Source organism: Aphelocoma coerulescens, chromosome 4 (assembly GCF_041296385.1).
Source record: "Aphelocoma coerulescens isolate FSJ_1873_10779 chromosome 4, UR_Acoe_1.0, whole genome shotgun sequence".
Classification (NCBI taxonomy): Eukaryota; Metazoa; Chordata; class Aves; order Passeriformes; family Corvidae; genus Aphelocoma; species Aphelocoma coerulescens.
The window spans coordinates 70,865,439-70,886,922 of NC_091017.1; the positions used below are offsets into that span (position 1 = coordinate 70,865,439).

At 44.7% G+C, this 21,484-nt stretch overlaps 1 protein-coding gene across 3 annotated transcripts in view; it reads left to right on the top strand.

The window, feature by feature from the left end:
• Nucleotides 1-21,484, top strand: part of MXD4 (MAX dimerization protein 4) — a 38,457-nt gene that overhangs the window by 305 nt on the left and 16,668 nt on the right. Inside the window, exons 2-3 of one of the 3 annotated variants that reach the window (XM_069014612.1) lie at nt 367-535; nt 9,783-9,812. In XM_069014612.1, coding sequence (XP_068870713.1) covers nt 367-535; nt 9,783-9,812 — 199 coding nt within the window. The remainder of the gene's footprint in view (nt 1-366; nt 536-9,782; nt 9,813-21,484) is intronic. The other 2 variants (XM_069014614.1, XM_069014613.1) reach the window with 2 other exon arrangements.

Here is a 21,484-nt window from a genome sequence, read left to right on the forward strand (position 1 = left end):
AGCATCGCTGCTCGCATCTTGGCTTTTTTTATATATGACCCCCCAAGCAAAGCAGAAGGGGGTTGTTCGTGCCGCCCTGGATGGGGACGGTGCGTGTGGCAGCGCTCAGGATCCCTCTCGCCGCTCCGTGTGTGGCAGTCGGTGATTGTATGGCAGCTCCCCTCCCCCAGCGCAGCGTGACAAGGGTTTGCATGATCCGCCTCGTTTTTAATGTGCACCTCAGTAATCCTCCTAATTTCGACACTTCGGTGTTGTTCTTTTTTTCCTTTGGTTTACCGAGTTACGTTTTTTTGTCTCGCTTCTTTAAGAGATGGCAGAATAAAATCCAAACAAATCAACCGGAAAAAATTCTGTTCTTTACCCTAGCGTTCCTGCAAAGGAGGAAAAAATTGCATGGAAAAAATATATTGCCACTAATGCTGACTTTGTCCCTAGAAGCAGAACATGGCTATGCATCAGTGTTACCCTTCGATAGTGACTATTCCAGAAAGAAAACAAAGGCAGGCACCATGGCCAGAAAATCCCAGAATAACAGGTAATAGACGCACCGCTTTTTCAGAATGAATCGTCAGCTTTTCCAATGTGTCTAGCTTATGTGCAGTGCATACATTTATGAAAAATAATAACTAGTCCAGTGTCTCAGTTTTCCCCATCCCGGTAGTCGCCATTTTTCCCCTGGATGGGCTTGGCTCTGTTTTGATCTCTCATATAAACACTGCCACGCGTACACCATCTCCTTAGTACTCACTGCACTTCTGAACCATCCGCCCTCATCGCTCCTTCTGCTCCGCGCTCGCCGACAGCGGCTTTTGCTGCAGACCTTAACACCATAATCGCCACCCAGATTTCTCTTTGCATGGCACCTAATGTCCCCCCCGGCATTTATTTATAAACCACAGGCAGCGAGCCGGCCGCCTCCCCCATGGCAGCCCGAGCAGATGCAGCCTCCGGTTGCGGCGGCGCCGGGCTCTGGGGCGGGGAGCGTGTGCGGGCGGCGGGGGGGACACTCCGCACGCCCTCCAGCCTCTCCGGGAGGTACGGGCTGAGAAGGTGCCGGCGTGAGCTTGACCTCCCCGCGGGCTGTGCTGCAGCGCCGGCTCGCCAGCCCTTCCGCCTGGCCGCCGCTCGCAGATCCGCCGGGGTGCGCGGCTCGGTTGTTGTTTATCCCGGTTATCGCCCATCCGCCTCTCCGCCGCCGCGGTTTTGTTGTTCCCCCGCAGCCGCTACCTGCGCTGCGATGGCACGAGCCGAGCGCTGCTGTGCGCAGGCTCTGCAGCTTTGTTTGCTGCTCGGGCAGCGGCTGTGTACGTGCAGGAGGCTGTCTGTCTTACAGGGACACTGCCGGCCCCTGCCCGGGAGCAAGCCTAGCCCTAGGCTCTGCCTGCTCGGGTCTGCTTTGCTCTTCCAGGGCTGCTCCGGAGAGGACCGAGGACCGTGCCCTGCTGGGCCTGCTTCGTCCCGGGGCAGCGATGCTCTCCCCAGCGCAGGCTCTGCTCTGCATGGTCATGCTGGATGGTGGCTCCTGTAGAACAGCCTAAAATGAACTTGATTTGCACGTGACTTGTTTTCCAAAGGAGCAGTGAGTCTCGGCAGGCCCGCTCTCGCTGCTCCGGCGGGCATCCTGCGGCCGGGTCGAATGGTGCTGGGGAGGTGCCAGGCAGATGGCCAGGAGCTGCTTGTGGGGCACCGGAGGTGCAAACCGAAATCAAAAGCTGATGAACTCTCTCCTTGAGCAAAAACACGAGCTGCTGAGTGCCCTGGTGGTGCCTGCTGCGGCCGAGCCGTGTGCCTGGAAGATAACTGAGGGGGAGCAAATTGTGCCCCCGTGCCCCTGCCCCGAGCAAGGCAACCATTTTGGGGGCTGTTAATTGCAGTACTCCTACTTTTTTTTTTTTAGTTTTAGTTGAGTTCTTTGTCTCATCATGGAGCATGAAAAGACAGTTCATTTCAAAAGAGAAAGTCATCAGGAGTGGGAGGAGTGTCTTGTGTCCTGAGACACTTTGCTCCTTAAGATTTTTAATTATTTTCATATATAGTATGCTCACTGCTTTAAAAAAAAATTCAAAACATGTTTCATAGGATTTCCAGTTGTAAATTGCTCCTTGAATTGTACAGATTTCTTGTCTGTCTCTTGCATTCAAGAAATCTGTGTTACTTACAGAGCTATTATTCCATCTTTTCTGTTCTTAGGGCTCTTGTCATCCGCTGCAAAATAGTTATTTGTCTGAATTGTAAGCTGCTTTCAGGAGTTTTTAGGAGAGGATTTTTAATCTATCAAATGCAGCAGAATTAAAAGATTTCTGGTTACAAATTTGGTAGTGTTATTAAAGTTGAGGCACACACATCCACTTGCAGTTACCTTCTTGCTTTTTTTCTGCCTGCCTGCAGATTTATATTTATTTATCTGTTTAACGTTTTGCTCTGGTTCTCACTCCGTAGCAGTGGCAACCTTCAAAAATGCCACCCTGCAGTGTGCAATGTGTGCGTTCACCTGCACTTTCCTTTCTTCTAGCTGCAGTGATGAGATGAGGGATGGGTCATCTGTGTTACAGGACAGGATGATGCTTGTCAGGGAATGGTTTCCCGCACGAGCGCTGCCAGGACAGTGGCTGGCTTGGTTCAGCATGAACACTGGGCTTGCTGACCGGTGTGGGAAGCAGAGGCACATTGCTTTAATGCAGCTCCCTGTTCTTTCAGGGACAGAGGGGCAGCAGCAGTGCCCTGTGGGCACCTCTGCATTGTCTGTACGGGCTCTGTACCCATGTCCAGCAATCACTGCTCATGTTTGCCTGCACACTTAGATTTGCTCGGGAGAAATTACCCCCCCATTTAAACATGCAGAATACATGATGTACACCAGCTGGTGTATTATTCGGAGTTTAGAGGCTATAGGGGCCAAGCCCCAGACTAGAGTGAATTTTTGGTAACACAGTTAATTCTTCCTAAGCAACTCAAAGATTAAGAGGGAGATGATTGACCAAAGTTCAGAGGATCTGGAGTGGTCATGGGTGATGTGAACCACTGGACAGAGTGTTTGTCCATATTGTTCCACTTTAACCATTTTCCAGACTCATTGGGTTTGGAGCATCAGATGCCAGGAGACATGTGATTGCATACAGGGGATTGCATACATGTCTGAAATTCACGCCTTATTATTTCATTGTTTTTCTGGATTAAAAATACATACTTAAGGTTGGAGGAGTAGGAAAGGAACAGCTAACTGCACATTTCAAATCTGCAGGGGCATTGTTGTTTTCATTATCTATTTTTGTATCCTGCTGCTTGCAGCATCTGATCAGATTAAAAAGTGAGAGATGTATATATGCACATATGGGTTTTTTTCATGCTTTATGAGGTATACATATATAGAAGCATGAAAACCATCTCCTTATTCTTGGAAAATCAGAAAAGAGGGGAGGAGGAGAAAAACTGTCAGATGTGAGGGAGCCTGTGTGCTGTACTCTTCTTTGTTCTGTGTTTTCCCTCCTGTGTGCCTGCCTGTGGGGGGAACAGAGTATCCTGTATGGCACAGGTGTGCTGGCCAGGCACCGTGGGCTAGGTGACAGGCAGGGATGGATTCCAGCTGCCCTGGGCACTGATGGACCCCTCCTTCCTCTGCCGAAGTGCTGGTGATATTCATGTAAGAAATTGTAGGATGAGACCTCCATCCCTTGGGGATGGCTGGCGAGACCCAGAACAGCAGGAGAAGGGGCAGGAGGCTGCGGGCCCTTTGGACAGGATGCTTGGGTCTGGGCTAAAAGGTTGCTGCCCTCTTGACTGCAATTGAGTGAGAAGTAATTTTGGCAGGTTTTGATTCATGCAGGGAAAAATACCAGCAGAATTACATTTGATTAACCAAAATCTATAAGCTTTCTGTCCACTGTAGGAATTTAACATTTTTGCTTCGTCCACTGTTAGCTTTGAATCAAAATTGAAAGTGGTTGTTAGCAGTTTGTTGATAAACAATATTCTCGGTGTTACTGGTAGCAGTCAGACACAGTTTAGCCATTTCTTTTTCACTTGCACATTAAAATGTCTTGATGTTATGTGTTTTCTTCTCAGTTTCCTGTGATGTGCCCTTTCCCATGTCACACAAACCAAACTGCTTTGTTTTCTTTCTGGTTTGCTGTTTGTACCGTGTCCTCAGCCGAGATTCAGACTTGTTTCCCCCCAGTAATTTTGACCAAAATCCTCTGGCAAATGAAACTGGATTCTTGTTTTGTGAAGAGAACAGGAGATTAGAGAAAGCCACAATATTATCTTTTGCAGGGAGGTAAACCTAGGTCACATCTTCTTGTTACAATAATACTTATCAGGTACTTGACTACAGTATAATAAATGTCTCCGCAGAGCAGTGGCTGTATGTAGTTCCTAAAGCAGTGCCATGCAGTGTAATAATTCTTGCTAAGGTGTACTTAGAATTAAAAAAAGGCATAAAACAAACAGCTGGATTTACTGCTGTTGTACCTTTGAAATGTTAATAGCAAATATTCAAAAGTCAAGCTTGGTTTTTGCTCCAAGGAAACAAATAGGTGACACGTGTGCAATGTGCCGAGGAGGAATGCGACACAAATCTGAAATTTGGTGACGTTTGCTCACAAGGCAAAGCACTCTGACAGAGGAACATGCAGTCCTGCGGATAACGGGGCTTTCTTCTGCCCTGGCTGCAGTGACACTCACCAGGTGTTGGGTACCTTGAGCTGTGGGTGGGTTTGAGGTGTGTGTCTGCCCATGCACCGGGGAGCTCAGGCAGCTGCTTCGCCATGAAAGGGTCAGAAATAAGGTAAAATGAAAACCAAAATCTTAGTGTTAGATGCCAGTCTACTGAGGTCACAGTTAAATTTACTTTCAGAGAAAGGAATTGAATGTCGGTGGTGCAGTGTGTTTGGCCTGTTAATTTAGGAGCTGGTTTATTGAAGGAGAGGGAGCAAAATAAATGCCGGTTTATAAATATATCTTCTGTGTCAATTAATTAATATTTTTGCTCATATGTTATATAAATAGACGTGTACTTTGTGCTGTGTTCTGGCAAAGGGTTACATGCAGAAAAAGATGAAAGCGGCATTTGGATTTTCAAATAAAAACAGAGCCTAATGTCCGAATTCTTCTGTTGATGTTGGCTCATGGTGAGGGTGAACCTGTGGCCCACAGAGCAAGCCCCTTGCTCTCTGCAGATGTTTTTCTGTGCCCACACTAAGCAGCTTAGGGATCAGGGCCTGATTTTTGTTTTATTTTTCCTTACTTTTTTTTTTTTTTTTTTGTGAGAGGCCAAGAATAAAACACTGCAAAGCAGACTGTGCAGATGTAGCTCCTCTGATTTTTCACCTGGATTTCTGAATTCGATAGATCTTTCTGGGTTTGCCTTCTGAAAGCTAGGACAGCAATTGTTACTGCCACATTTGGTTTTAAAGTAATGCATTTTAGTCCCAGTATAACAGATTTCACCAATGGGCCTGTCGTCCCTGAGGAACTGCGGTAGGTCTGCGATGTTTGGGAGCTGCACTGCTTGTGCAGTTGAGGAAAACAAATTGCCACCGTATTAGAAGCACGTTCAGACCTGGCCACTGCAAACATGTGGCAGCACCAACTTGAATGTGATCCCAGAGCCAGAACTCTGCATCAAGGCTGTGCCAGTATGCCTGGTTCCCAGATCCCAGCTGAATCTGCAGAACCAGTTAAATTTTGCTATGAGGAGAATGCAAAATTAATTTTTAGTGGATTAATTCGGTACAGGCTGTTTCTTTGACAGGCTGTAAGTAATGTGTCCAGTTCGGAACAAACGGAAAAAAACCAACAACCCAGGAGCAGTGAATGCTAGGGAGGACATGTGCTTATGTTCAGTTTTATCTGTGCTTTGCGGGGTGAACTGTAGTATTTTCAGGTGCAACCCAGGCAGGTTAGGTATGTGGACAGGGAAGCAAATCTGGATCCTTTCAATGAAAAGCTGCACAGCAGTTGCATTCACACAAGACTGCAGGTGTAAGCTTTGTGCTTTTACACACCTGCACTTCTGGGAGTAGGAACTGGATGCAGACACTTAAGGTGTAGCACCTTGTAAAGCTTCTTGTTCTGTTTGTTCTTACTCTTTTGGCCTGGACAAAAGGTGAAGTGCTGGCAGTGTAGTTCACATGGCTGCATGACCTTAGGTGGAGTTGTATCCTGCACTTGGGTTGTATAACCCCCTGACAGCCCTGCCTGCACCAGAAAGCCCTGGCACCCTGCTTTGGTCCCTATACAGTGCTTTAAAATGCGTTGGCAACTGGTATTGGTGAGTCATGGTCTAGACCTGCTCCCATTAACACAGGGCAATAAACTTCAGCAGCATTTCCATACATCCCTGCTTTTGTCAGGAGCTGCTGGCTTCCTGCTGAGCAGATGTCCCATCTGGTGGGGTAAATGGATGGAGGAGTAGGGAAGGTGTCAATACTGAAACAGGCCATGCATCACACATACAGTGAAATCTCAGTCTAGATGAGAGCAGCATGTGAGCAGCTCCTGCTGCCTCACCCATGAACTGGCAGCAGTGGACATGGAGGGGCCCTTGCCTTTTCTGTGTTAGTCTTGCCATCTCAATTAGCACCTGTCTGAATTGTTTAGGTGTGTCTGTTGAATATTGCATCAACCAAAAGATGAAATCCAATACCTAGAATTCCTGTTTGGGGAAGGGAAGGTGGTGGAGGGGGATGGCTCTGGGGATGTGCTGAGGGAAGTATGCACAGCATCTTGCAGACCAGTGTCTGCATTTACTTGGTTCCGAAGTTCTTTCAAATCTTCTTTTGACAATTTCTTCACAAATAAAATTTATAGTCAGTGAACTGCCTGGCATTTGTAAAAGGGATATTGGAGCTGTCTCAGATCAACAGTGTAGTCTAAGCACTAGTGTTCATTATCTCTTCTGTCTGAATCTATGATTTTGCTGATTTTTTCGTTTGTTGTTATCTGAACCTTTTTATTGACACTTTTTTTTCATCACTGCTACCCCTAACTTCCCAAAGCTTTGCATGAAGATACAAACTCAATAGAGTGAACCTAAGTTAAACACCAGAAGTCTTCCTTCTCTTGCAGCCGCTTTTGAAAGACTCCACAGACCATTTGCCTGAAAATCACAGTCATATATCCGTCTCTTTCATATAAATAACATATGTACATGTATCTTCTTAGTTGTGGCCTACATCTTATCTTTACTAAAGTAGTAAAGGACTCCATTTTGAAACAGGGTGCTGGGTTGTGTGCAGACTGGTTTGTGCATTTTCCTTCGCTCGCTTTAGTTCACATAAGCAGCAGGAGATGGATATTCTTGCAATATACTGTGCTGTAGACAGTGAAAGAAATAAAAAACAGTATTTTCATCTCTTCTGAAAACAATCCCAACCAAAGAAACCCCTGTCATGCTTTGTAATAGGGGTATTTAACTTGCTCTGTAGATGGAGCAATTCTCAGGTGAATGCCAGGACTCTAGGTTTTGGTTTCTGCCTAGGGCCTGATAGTTGAGGCGTTAGTCACCCCCCTGACACCTCCCGAAATGTGTGGCTGGTGCCTCCGTTTGCACACTGCAGGCGTCACTGAGGCTTTTGTGTCCCCAAGAGCTCTGCCAAGAGGCACATGGCCACTGCCGCTCCGTTTGGCAGCTGGCACACCCACGGCTGCGCCGCTCCAGAGCTGCTCTGGCAGGACATACCTCAGGAGAGCACCGGGGTCACCCTTCATGCACCAGAGGTGCCCTGTAGCTGTGCTGCATGAAGAAGGACTGCCACCTGCTCACTGCATCCTTTCTCAGCCCAGCAAAATACTCCATGCAGGCTGGATTTCTTGGCCCGTGTTGTCCCCATGTGTGCTCACTGGAGCTGCTGTGAGCTGGCAGCTCAGAATGGGCCAGTTGGAGTGATTGTGTTCACCTTTGTGTCTAATTGCCAGAAATGTCAAGGAATTAATGCCATACAGATGAATCCAGGCCAGCCTGTATTTCCTTTCCCTTCCAAAGTTCCCTACGAACAGTGTCTTTGTGCCTTTCACAGGCCTGTTGAGGGTGTTTGGGGACAATGGTTCCCTCCTAACTTCTGTTTTCCATGTGTTTTCATAAACACTGGTGGATTTAGCATAGTCTTTTGTCAGTTTTTGTGAACACTGGTGTGGAGAAATGATTGTGGAGAAAATGTCTCATCTCTGTGTACAGAGTAGGAGTAGAAGATAAAAACAGAATCCTCTTAAGATAGCCAAATGACCAAGCCCACCTTGCCCTATTAATGTAGCACAGAATATGTGTCTTAACACTTTTAGTGTTGTTGCATTGGTCAGGAGCACTTAAATGGCATTGTAGAAATACACACATTACTTGATCATGGCTCACTTGATGCAAGAAGTTTAAAAAAAATGCATAAAGAATTCATAGGCTTTTCATAGGCTTTTGAGAAAAAGATGCCAGGTAATGGTTGACATAATTGATGTCTTGGTACCAACACTGAGATGCTTTCTGGTGAGAGTGGATTAGCATCAGTGCTGAACCTTGTACACATTTCAGTTTTACCTGCAGAGGGGCAGTTCACTTAATTCCTTGCAGGATCAGGATCTGCACTGGCCTGAGATCAGTTGCTCGTGGGTTTGTTCACTGGATATTTTTTGGGTGAGCTTTGCTTTCTCTTTCCCTCTCTATGGCCGGAGTGATGCTCTGCCATCAGTCACACCCAGGCACAGCATCCAGCAGCTCGGGTGTGTGCAGGGAGAGGCAGGACAGCACAGCACCCGGCAGTATTTGTGCAGGACGGCTCTGTAATTCCCCTGGGATGTCTTTGCTCTCTGGAGGGACTGTGCACTTGCCCTCCACAAAGGCCCCTCACTCTTCACCCCGTGCCCAGCTGCAGGCTGGGGTTGCAGCAGGCTCCAGCAGAGCTGCTCTGACATAATCTGCCAGCCCTAAAAGCTGCCACCACCTCTGCATCTTTTGATCCTTACGTGCTGGGCATGTTTTCAGGGGGACAAAACTGAAAGTACAGAAAATTGCTGGTTCTGAAAGTGACAGTAACTTCATTTTAGGAATGTTTTTAATCTGAGCTGTGTAAATAAATAAAATGAATATTTTTAGCTGAATCAGTTTAAAAAAAAAGGTCTTCCAAGAATTTAAGGCTTCCTTCTAATGGCAAAAATCCCGAGGCATTGGTTGGGGCATAAAAAAAATCTCTAATCTGAGCAGATTGGAAGAGGATAACATACTGCTGTGGTTGGTACAGGGACTGTGATTTTTTTGGGTTTTATTTTCTGTTTGTAGACTCAGAAGAATTAAGATGATTCCTCTTTTGTTGCCATTAAGATGTCAACAACAACAACCGCAGTGATTAGCTGCTGATTGTTCTTTCTGCTTCTCCATGGGCTTGAAAGCTGGCCTTTTGGGTGCTTTTTGCTCTTACCTGTTGCCATTTAGATCTTCTAACATTTTCTGCCCCCTCATAATTTTTCTTCACAGATAAAAATCTCGTGGGCTGTTTTTATTACTAACCTGCTCAGTTTTTTATGTTCATTTCTGTCTCTGAATGTATTGAACACTAATAAATGCAAATATATTATAATTCCCCCCAAACCTACAGTTTACTCATGGAAATTAAGTTGATACCCTGAAGAATCTAAGGGATGTAAAAGTGAATCAATTTAATAGAAAAGCTGTTTCATAATCCATGTTAAATACATATTTCAGAGAACTCTTTTGCAACATATGCAGGTATTGGCTTTTAAATATTCTAAATCTTGGTTTATTTCTTCTTTCTCTAATATTTCTTTTCTCTTTTTAATAGGTCATCACACAACGAACTAGAAAAACATAGGTAAGTTTTGAAAAAAAAGCTAATTAAAAGATGTATGGCTGACATTTTAGTTACCATGTTTATTGAAGAACATTTTGTTGAAATTGTTTTGATTCTGCACTGAGTAATTTATTAAGTTGGTTTTGGTTTTTTTATCAACTAAAATCTAATAGTTATAGTACTATTTGGCACTTTTTTCCCCCTGTTGTTTGGTATGCTCCTTTTGAAACATCCCTAATAATTATCTTTGCACTGATTCATGCTGTAACTGGTTAACCGAATTGTTACTAACAAAGAATCTGATTGCAGCAACTGTTTGCTAGAGGTGTTAAATGTTATAAGTACAAAGTATTTTTGTGACTAAGGTGAATGCTTTTTGGGAACAATGTGTCACACAGGGTTATTCTATGTTTCTTTTAAAGTATGCCTAAAGTGCAGTTAATTTTCATCTTGCATGTAAGTACCTACAGATCCGTTTTTCCCCTCCCTCCGCTTCCTTGCTGGTGCGTGTCCTGTCCGGAGAGCTGTGTGTGAGCTAGGAGCGGGCACCTCCCGAGCCGCAGCCTGGTCCGGCGAATGCAGCGCCAGGAAAAGCCGCATCTACCCAGGACAGACATTAGACCCCGCAGCCCTGCGCGGTGCAGAGCTCTCGTTTGCCCCGTTCTGGAGGCAGTGTTCAGCGTGTTGTACCGTGTCAGAGTGTGTTTGCAGCTGGGCGCCTGGGCTGTAGGAAGGCTCTGGGAGCGCTGCTCCGAGGGAGCACAGAGAGCAAACGGGCCCGTCTTGGCTCTGCCTTTGGCTTCCCTGCTGTGGCACCCTCACTGCGGGGCCGCTGCCTTTCACCCACCATTCAGGATAAACTCCCATTCGGGTGGTTCTTTGTTCCTTTTTCGTGTAGCTTGTGGTCTTTCGGGTTTCACGCATCCAGAGAAAGCGAGGGGGGTGTGTGTGGATATGATTTAAACTTATTTGCATGCTTCTAAATACGTGAAACATGGTTGATGGCAAAAGAAGATTGAACTCGTGGGGGTTTTTTTGTGTGTTGTTCTGTGGCTGCAGTTACGTAGCAGCTAGACCATCACTTCCCTTGCATGCTTACATGCTTTCCTGTAGTTTAATTGTAATATGAGTAAACTATAGCTCTGCCTAATAGCCACGTGGTCATCCTAGAGATGAGAGGAACTGGAGAAAGCTCAAGCTCACAAACACAGGCCTGGGCTGTAGAATGCAGTGCACTGGCTAAGGCAGTGACATTGACTGGCAGAAGTTCTGCTGACAGAGTCTTCAGGAAAATAACTGCATGTAAAATTCTGTCGTTCGGTCCCACCTCTTTAAAAGAAAAAAAAAAAAAATTGGCCCCAACGACGATTCTTTCTCATTCCGCTACATTTCTTCCTTCCCTCCTGCTTCATCAATACAAATTTACTCTCATCTGCATATTCCTTTTATTTTTCCTTCAGTTATTTTCATCTTCTTCCTTCTGCTCTGCCTTAACATGTTTAAGCAGCACAGTAAATGAGGCACAGCAGCATTTGCAGCAGATGCAGGGCCAGAAGGAGAATCTATTAATTGTTCAGTCGCTGTTCTCACTTCCAGTTCTGTGTTGTATCTTTGTAGTAGCTGGACCATACAGTACTTGCCTTGCTACCTTTTCTTTCTCTGCCATCTCAAGGTCAAAATAGGTAAACTGCACAGTATGTCTTGTGATTATACAACTAATGTTTCTAACTGCTGCTGCTTGCTGTGCCTCCTGCAGTTAAACTACTTGAAGCCAGATTTTTATTATTCCTGGTGAGAACTTGCAAATTAGTGCAAGATCCTTGTATGTGCAAATGGGTGTTCACAAAAGCAGATGAGGTGTGTACAGTTCTAGCTGCCTGATGTATTGGTGTGAAGGACTCCTGCAATTTTTATTTCTTCTTTTAACAACCCCCTCCTCCAGCACTGTGGGTGTATGAGCAGATAATACTGATCATAGTGTTTTTCACAGTGTTTTATTAAAAGTACATTAAGATCTATCAAATGTCTTGCACGGTTTAATGGGAGATTCACAGCCATGGTGTGTCCCTGTAGCAGCTGGTCCCTGCAGCAGAGCCTATCCTCCCCCTCCGTGCAGCCCTGCCCTGCCAGTTGGGAAGCACTGGGTGTTGATTTTGGAGGTGTCTCCTTTCCAGGACCAGCGCCTTTGACTCAGCCCTGCCATGATGCTGCTCTGGCAAGACACACTCGATTATCTCACAGGAGCCTGTCGAGGAGGAGGAGAGGAGAGGCTGCGTGTGTCCTCCTCCATGCCCAGTCCCTCACGTGGTGTCTGAGGGCTGCACCCTGTGCTGGAGGGCAGGGAAATGGCTTCCTTATTTACAGGGCTGTTGTGTCCTGTGTGAGGGTGGCCAGAGATGTCACTGAATGGAAACCCATGGTAGCCATGCACTGTACATGGTGCTGTTTTGGGTTCTGCACTGGTGTTGCACGTCAAAGGTTTTATCTCTGGTTTTGATGTCAGTGGAAATGGCAATGGTTGACCTCTGTGTGTGCTGGCTTGACCATTTGGCACCACCAGTTTATTTTGCATTTTTTACTCCTGGGTCTCTTTTCTGTGTGCTCTTGAGGGGGAGCTCAGAGGAACACAAATGAAAGCAGAAACATAATTCCAAGAAAAAAATCTCATTATATGATAGAATTCAGATTAAAGTTATGGTAAAGTGTTTCTCAGCAATTCATACATGAAATTGCTTTTTCTGTGCTTTAAGTCTCTCTATAATATCCTGCTCAGAGCTTCAGTGTGTGTTCATTATAGGGAAACTCTGGAAGGACTTATCCCTCTAATAGCAGTTTTGTTTTGGTCCTCTGTGATCAAGGTGTGCATCTAGGAGCCATGAATCAGGAAACCCCGTAAATAAAAAGTAGGAAGGCAAGAAATCTTCTCATCCTAGATGAGGTCCTAGAAGATATTTTAATAATTACAGACCGTTTAGTCAGAGTGTGGCACTTGGATGTAACTAGTTCCTAATGACAAATGTACACATGTATATTTATGTAGGTATTTTTTGTTGTTTCCAGCCAGACCATTAGGTCTGTAAGCTTTCACAGAGCAATATAAATAGTAAGTAAATTAGTAATCATGACTTTTTGCAAGGAAATTTTTTAATCAACCTGACAACTGTATAGAGGAATTCAACTTTCATAGTATAAAAAACACCCAAGAATTTATGAGAGACATAAGCTTCTTTAAAAGATACAGCATTATCTCATTTATTTGCATCAGTTTATACTAGTTCTGCATTAGAAGGTAAAAACCAAGGTGCATCTCCCTGAAGGCTGTGCTGAGATCTCCACGCTGCTCTGTGGAGGCAGGGAGAATCTGCCCTCGGCTGTTCACCCGTGGATTTGTCCCCCAGCTTGTGCAGGGCTGTGTGAGGAAGAGACACCTCCTGTGAAAGCACATGGAGCCCTGACAAGGGATACTGGGATCAAGCTATCAGGACTTCTTCAGTGTCATTCAGTCCTGCCTGGCCATGAGGAATTCTGCTGCAGGAGGGGTTCAAGGTCTTGCCCTTTCCCTGGCAAAGTCTTTGGAAACAGCTTGTGAAACTTGATGATTTTAAAGAACAGCTTCTAAGAATTTGTGAGGAAATGAATAGGTGTACTTGAAGTCAGGAAGCCACGTGCTGCTGTCCCCAAACTGGCACCCATATGAGCTGAAGAAGTGCTGTGTGACTCTGGTATGGCTTGATCTAGGTCCCAGGTCTGCAGGCTTAGATTTGACAAAAGCTGGTGAGCTGAGGCAGATGGAGGTAAAAACCAGGCATTGCTGTTTGAGCTGAGACTGCTGTGGAGGTTGCCTGAATCAACTGAGTGAGACAGCTCTGAACTTTTAGAAGTGCAAGACCAGAATGGGGAATACATGAGACACAGTGATTTGCAAAACCTTAAAGATGGAAAGAACCTCAAACCTTTCTTTCTTCCCAAAAGAGCTTAATGTATGTGTTGTGTAGAGCCCTGCTTGGGGGAGACTGAAGGTGTTCCCACGTGCACAGAAGGTAATACTGACATGAGTTTTGTGCCGTCCTTAAATCTAAAATCTTGCCAGAAAGAAGTTTCTATATTGCATCATCATGTGTATGAATGGATATCTCTACAGAAACATAGGTTTTGATGAGGAGTATATATTTTGATGGGAGCATTATGATGTACAGCGTTAGCTGATACAGTAAATACAGCAGATGCCTCTGAAGTTAAATCCTGATAGGAGGTTTTCTCATGGAAATTGCAGATGCAAGAGCACAGTTACATTCATTGGTACATCAGTTGCACCCACCACAGTTGCTTTATGTTTAAAGTTTATATAAGCTGAGAGAATGCTTAGATGGATGTCTTGAAATCCTCTCTGTGGCTCTTCATATTAGTAAACTGCAGGTTAATGAAAAGCATGTAATTGCAAGTTGATGATAAACTTGGAAGTTTTGAAACAGAACTGAAAGGTCATTGAAATAATAGCATACCAAAATAATGCTTAATGTTTATTTTTATTATGGGCTTCCTTTTCAAAATCACAAATTACTGTTGTAGTTAGCACTGTTATGCAGCATAAAGTTGTAACTGCATTGATCCATCACATTGAATGGCTGTGGTGCCACCACTGACTGAGGAAACCCCTGAACTGGTGCTGGAGGCGAAGTCCTTCCAGGGAAGGATCACCCAGCGTCTCGCTGCTGTGCTTCCATCAGGAATTTAACCCAGCCCGGGTTGCATGCTGGTGCTTCTGGGTCCTGCTTCCTGCCAGCACAGCAGGAGGGGAGAAGCTTCCTCCTTGGGCCAGGTCACCTTCCTGAGCCAGCTCCCTGTCACAGGCACACCCTGATGCCAGCACAGGGAGAGGGTGGGATGGCTTCTTTGGGTGACAGTGTTAATTTACAGTACAGAGCAGTTACAGTTCACTTCTCTGTCAGTTTAATGTTTTTCCTAAGCATCCAGTTTTGGCTGCTGTTGCCTGGAAAGTGCTGTGTTGGATGGGTCTTACTGACCTGGGACAGATCTCATTGTTATAATGGGTCTATAAAAATTGCTGCCATTTCTAGGATCTGTCCAGATTATACATAAACCATTCAGATAATGTGGCTGCTACGTTAGTGGTGGAAACCACATCATCTTGCTAGCGGAATCTAACCTCTGTACTAGATCTTTCTTCTGGTTTTCTCATCAAGAAAAGAACTGTTTTTACACCATCTGGTTGGTGTGAAGTGGTTTATAACAATCCCAGTGAATTGCAATAAACACACCTTTGCACTGCTTAAGCAAGGTAATGTTTTAGGAGTGTGATTTGCCTTTTGTGAGCTGACAGCCACCGTGGTTTGGGCATCTTCTCCCCCTCCCAGCTATGACTGCTTCTCTGAGGATGCCAGTTGTAGTGGGCAGGTGATGTGTTGCCTCAGCCAGTGCAAGGCTGAATCTCAGCTTAAAGCCCCTTTTGCCAGGTGTTTGCCTCTTAAATCTCTGTAAGAATTTTTTTTTGTGCCGCTTGTTTAGGAAAATCTGTAAAGAACTGGTCCTGCAGAACTGAAGATGTAATCCTGTGCTTTTGCTGAAGTGACCCATGTTTCTGAGTTTGACAGATCTGTGGAATTAAAAGAAATTGGAAGGTTTAAAACTTTGCACTGAAATGCTGTTCTTTCCTCACTGTGCCTCCATCTCTGGGCAGTCAGCAAATGTCTGGACCTGTGATGTACCCTGTAGTACCTGCTGCAATAGCTGCTGTAAATATTTATGCACTGAACTGTTACCTTTTCAGTGCACAGAGCAGCTCACCTGATGATGCACTCCCAACAAATGTGTCTTCCTACCTACACTGCTGCTTTGGAAAGGAGGGATATATTAAGCAGATGAAGCTTGAAAATTAATCTGCACAGGAGGTTATACTAGAGGTATCAGAGATGTACACATACTCATACTTCGGACAAAGCTTCTGTTTTGCAGTGAAAGATGGGACTAAAATACAGTCTGGACTCTGCAATTGTCATGTCCTTTTTCCTGCTGAAGCCAGCTTTGAACTATGAAGCATAAGTGGAGTCCTGGGTCTGGGCTGCAGAAAGCCTTGTGCTTTCTGGCCAGCCAAGCAGCCAGCAGGGAGCAGATGGGTGAGAAACCAAGTGCATGCATTTTTTTCCACTTGAATTTGTTCATCCCTCTCTTCAAACATAAGTCTATTGTGTGTCAGCCTCTAATGGACTATGTAGAAGGTGGTTTATGTTTTCAGCATCTGCTAATTGACCTGGCTAGTCCTCATCCAGCATGGTAGAGAGAGTGGGCTGGACTTGTACACAGTAGAGATGGATGGGCCAGACTTTCTGGTACTTTCAGGACAGTTAGGTGCTGATTCCCTGCATGGGAGGTGCATGAGAGGCCTGATGGTGACTGCTGTCCTGATGGGAGGAGAAAAAAAAAAGTGGAATTAGGTATTAAAAAAAAAAGATTTTCTTTTAAGCTTACTTAGCTACATCTGGACAAGTGAGCTGGAATTTGATTTTTGTTTTTTTTAAAGGTATTTAGGCAGCTAATGGACTTTAAGAAGTTGGCCTCTGAAATGAGTCTTACATAATGCAATGGGAATCCTTGGCTGAATCTCAGCCAGTCAGGTCTGTGGAAGCCCACAGACCAATATACAGAAGTGGTACCTGCTGTGGTTTGAAGAAGGGGCAAATGTGCCTGAAAGCCAGGAGTGCAGCTCTGGCTCTTTAAGGCAAGGTTGGCTCTGCACTCAGGATTCACACCAAATCTGCAGAAGGCTGGCTTACTTTCTCCCAGATACGTCACAAGCTTTCATGTCCCAGTGTCCCTGCTTGGAGTAGACAAAAAGGAATCAAACTCAGCTGGAGGAGGTGGCTATGTTCTGTGAGGTGCTTGTCCTGTCCCTTCCTCTTCCTGCCTCCATGCTGTATTGGCATCTGTAGCTCTATTTTTAGCACTCCTGCCCCTGGAGTGACTACCTCACTTGGGTATTGGATATACCATGACCTGGTCCCATATTCAAAATGTCTCTTTCTGAATGGAATAGTGTGTACTTCCCCAGTGCAGCTCATGCTCCTTTTCCTTCATGGTCTCTATCAGCAGACACTTGTGCTTAGATTTACTGCACAAAATTCCTTTGCAGGTCAAGTAGTTGGTAATCTGTGTTTTTTCCCCTTGGTACACACGGTGGTTGAGCATGTGGCAGACTCTGCCTCACGCCCACGGAATTTTAGTAGGAGCTGTGCCTGCCTGCAGGCTGAACCCTGCATCACATCCGGGCAGCTGCAGAGGATGCAGAAAAGGTTCCAGAAACTGTTCTGAGCATGAGCATTTAGACAGCAGATCATAAACGTGAAAAAGCATAATGCTGTTCCATCACAGATGTTTATTTGGGCCTTTTTTGGAAAAACAAAACCAAAACCAACTCCCCCTCCCTACTGCCCTTCCCCCCCCCCCCCCTTACCCTGCACTCATGTACGGTATCCAGTTAAAAACTGACTCCTCTTGTCCTAAAGAACTGTGCAATCCACAGGAATGGATAAGATATTCCTTCTACCCACCCCTCCCTATGTTTGGAAGGAGAGAGTTGTTTTGGAACTTCATAGAATGCTGTCTTTTGAGATGGAAATACATGTGCTGAGCCATGTACACATTCTCCTAGACTAGAGCAGAGTGACAGGACTTGTCAAAGGATGTCAATTGGCCAATAGTATTGTTTAATGCTAGTTTGTGTTACGCAAGCTTTTTTCTACACAAATTACTGTGACTAATTTTGTAGCGTGTGGAGATTGGCACAGCCGACACAGAAGAGGTGTTGGGCTTGGATGTATGTACATGAGGTCATGTTGCAATGCTTCTAACTTGAAAAACTAATAACTCAAGTTACAGGCTACATGCCCTACATTAAGAAAGCCTTTATTAGGTTCTACCTTATAGCAAGAAAGCAGATTTGTGTAACAGTCAAAGACTACATCTGAATGTGGTAAAACGCCTGTAAAAGGCTGGAGAAGTGGTGAATCCTCTTCTCCCAGCTGCCACCTTGGGACTGATGCTGAACAGATTTATCTGCTTTTCTTTCCTTGATGGTTCAATTTGGGTAACTAAGTGAAGATACAAGGTGCTAAATAAGGGGCCTTCCTGGCGTGTAATTGCTGCCAGGACTCAGCAGCTCCTATTGAAGTTGGGAATACCATCAGTGTTTGCAAATACCTGCTGCACAGACACTCTGTGTCTTACATAGCACATTAGCTGGTATTTACAAAACATAAAGGTAGCAAACCCTGTAATTCCCCAAGAAAGCTGACTTAATCCCGATTGGTAAGTGCTGTTGTGTTGACTGCTGCAATGAACAGCATGGGTGGAGCAAATAATTTCTGCTAGGGAAATTTGGGAGCTTGTTGTGTATGTTTGCTAGAAGCAGTTATTGGGTGTAGGTCCTAAGAGGTGTTTTAAATAGACTGTTGGGTGTCTTGGTTCCCACTGCCTGAATTTACATACTCACACGGCAAGTGGGTCCAAACTTCTGGCACTTCCTTCCCCGGATAACCTCAGGATACTGCACTTAAGAAATCTGAGCTGAGTTTTGGGGGGAAGAAAGAAGAAGGAGGGAAGGGTGGAGAGTTTTGAAAAGCTGTTCCATACCTTATCGTCCCAAATGATGGATCATTTTCAGATTCTGCTCAGCTGCACCTTATCTGGCTCAGAGACAATCAGTTTTGTACTGTTCAAGGGAAAGGGAAATCGGATGGAAATTAAATTACAAACAAGGCACTATCTGTGCTGTGGCAAAATGTATCTAAACTTGGAGGCAGGACTGTCAGATATCTGCAGTCTCCACTGTCCCATGATGCCAGATTTTTTCACTTTTTGTTGGGGGGGAAATAAGTGTTACTCAGCTTTTAATTCTCCTGAAAGTAAGAGTACCCACTGCAGCCTTGGAAGTGACCATCTTTAATTACAGTCATTGCATTTAATCCTTCCCCTAAATTTGTTTATACATACACCTCACTGTCTTCTATTCACCTCTAATTACAAGGTTGAAATGAGGGAGTTGGAGACATACAGCAAGACATTTGGGGACATGTATTCTTAATTACTGCAGTGTGATTTCTTTTCTTCTCTTCCTTTGCTGTTCTCACTTGGGGTCTGAACCAGCCTTCAGTTGGCTGGAACAGGTACCCTGATGTTGTCCCAGGGCACCTCAGCTGTCTCACTGGAGTGCATCTCAAGTATCTACATTGGTAAAAGCAGCACCCACCACTTCCTTCCCCAAAAAAGCCAATTCATTTGTGCATGCTCAAGCTGCCATCATTAGCTGCTCCCTCTAAGATGGCCACGAAGCTTTGGTAGGTGCATGTGCCGAGGAAGTAATAGCAAAAGCAAAAATGAAAGTAACACATAGCACTAAATATCCCGTTCTGATAGCTTCCTGATCAGAGCTTAAAACTTCCTATGACTGTGAACGAGCAAGTAATTGTTTAGGTGCTGAACTGGAGACAGAGTTGCCTTAACTCTGATGAGGTTTTAAAACTGTGGTGTAAGTTGCTGTTCTTTTGGTGCCTTGTGCACATCGGAGCATGGAGTCCCTGCAGCATTTGTCAGGCTACTTAAATTGGATACTTGGTATTTGGATACGGAGGTACAATAGACAATAAAACCACAGTCACAGGTATCCAGTATTGCAGATATTAATGCTTCACTTCATTTAAGTTAATGCAGGAAAGGGCTGTTCCCAAGGCCTTATGCTCAGCGTGTGACAGCAATGCATGTTTTTAATTTAGCTAAAATAATTCAACTTGACTTGCCTCTCCTTTAATTTGGCATCATACAGTGGTATAAAAAAAAATCTTGAACACATTTCTCCCCTCATTTGACATACGTACAAAATAACTAGGTCTATAGGGAGGTTTAAAATTAGGCAGAAAAAGCTCACTAGGCCCAGAACTGTGCTCTTGGCTTAGTGCTGTGCTGCAGCTCAACTTCTCTAGGCTTATTTAAGCATTGTAGTCTCCCACCCCACTTTTTTTTTTTTTTTTTTTTAAAAAGATCCTTCCTGTTGGCAGCTGTCCTGAGACACGATGTTCTTGCTTAGCATTTTGATGTGGGGAAACAGTCTGATAATTAAAGCCGGTTTCAAGCCATGAGCTGATTTGTAAGTAGTGACTTGCTCTGGGGTGTTGTCAGTTGATAAACGTGTAGCTCGTGTGCACAGAGCTGAGCTGCACCTTGGTCCTTAAGCCCCACGTGAGAGGGACATACAGCTCCCAGGAGCCACTTCTGGGACAGACAGACTGCATCCTCTCCAGCCACCTGTTGGTGAATGGTTAATTTGTGAAAAATTATCACTATCATCCTGTTCCCCTCTTGAGTGTAAACCCAGTGCAAACGTGTTGTTGTTATGCAGCTTTTCCTTGTTCAAATAAATGTAATTCTCTTTGACCCACTCTCTGCAGTCCTTGACAAATTCCTTACAAGAGTACTGTGAAAGGTGGCGAATGCCAACACACTTAGTGCAGATCTGCAGACACGCCGTGGCTTTGGATGTGCCGTGCAAAGTTGCTTTGTGGTGGTCCACTGCCAGCGAGGGCCGGAGTGTTACTGCTCTCATGTACATGGCTGCACATGCTAATCCTCCCCTGGGGTTTCCATGGGCAGCGTGTGTGAGTACGTGTGTACCTCCATGTAACTTCAAGTGTGAATTACAACTGCTTGATCCTGTAGTGGCATGATCTCGTGACGGCACTTTCCTTATCTAATTGGGTCTGACACTATTCTGAGGTAGCAGACAAACTTGAGTCTCCCTGCAGTGTAATCTAAGAAACTTGAGTGCCAATAAGACAGATGGGTTTGAGAGGTCTAATTTAGGAGGACTACTAAATTGTGATGTGTGCATTTTAATATGCAAAACAAATGGGTGGAAGGCTGGCTGAATGAAGTATTAAATAAGTTTGTTAAAAGCATGGGTGATTAGTTTTTTGTGGACTCTGTTTTCGGTATGTCTGATGGTATTTCCATCACTCGTGTCTTTCCCCACAAGGCACTGTTGTTCATCTGCCTGGATTAGGTAGGTACTGTGTGATGCTGAGCTCGTGGTACCAGCTGACACCTCCCTCGCTATTGCTTAAAAGTGAGAGGTAAACATTAAAGACAATCAGTAGATAACAGGGCTAAAAATAGAAGACTCCTGAAAAAGAAATTCCTTTTCTATAGCTCTAAGAATTGTTTGTATCCGTCTGACATTGACTTTGAAGGTTTAAAATACAGAAAACTGTTCTTTATAGATGAGCACAACCTAAAGGCTGAAATGCTGAAATATAGGTTGGAATCTCCTTTTTTTTCCTTTTTGCAGAAGAAAAGAAATCCTTAAAAGGGCAAGACCAAACTGCAGAGTTTCAGCTGTTTGCATAATGTTTGATTTCTGTTGCCTCAGATTCTTGCAAGGTCAGAGATTCATTGCCTGTGGTCAAAAGATGTAGAATCTCATACATTTAAATTTGTGATGGAGACCATCCAGGAAAGACAAATGATATCCAGGTGCCATTACTTTTGCTTGTGATACTTCTGAGAATCCCTATATAGCTTGTAAATGTCTGTTGACATTTCCCACGAAGTACATCTCAGATTTCTGTGTGTTGCTGTTAGTTATCACCAAGACCCAAGACAATGAAGGGCTTTTAAACCTTTCATGG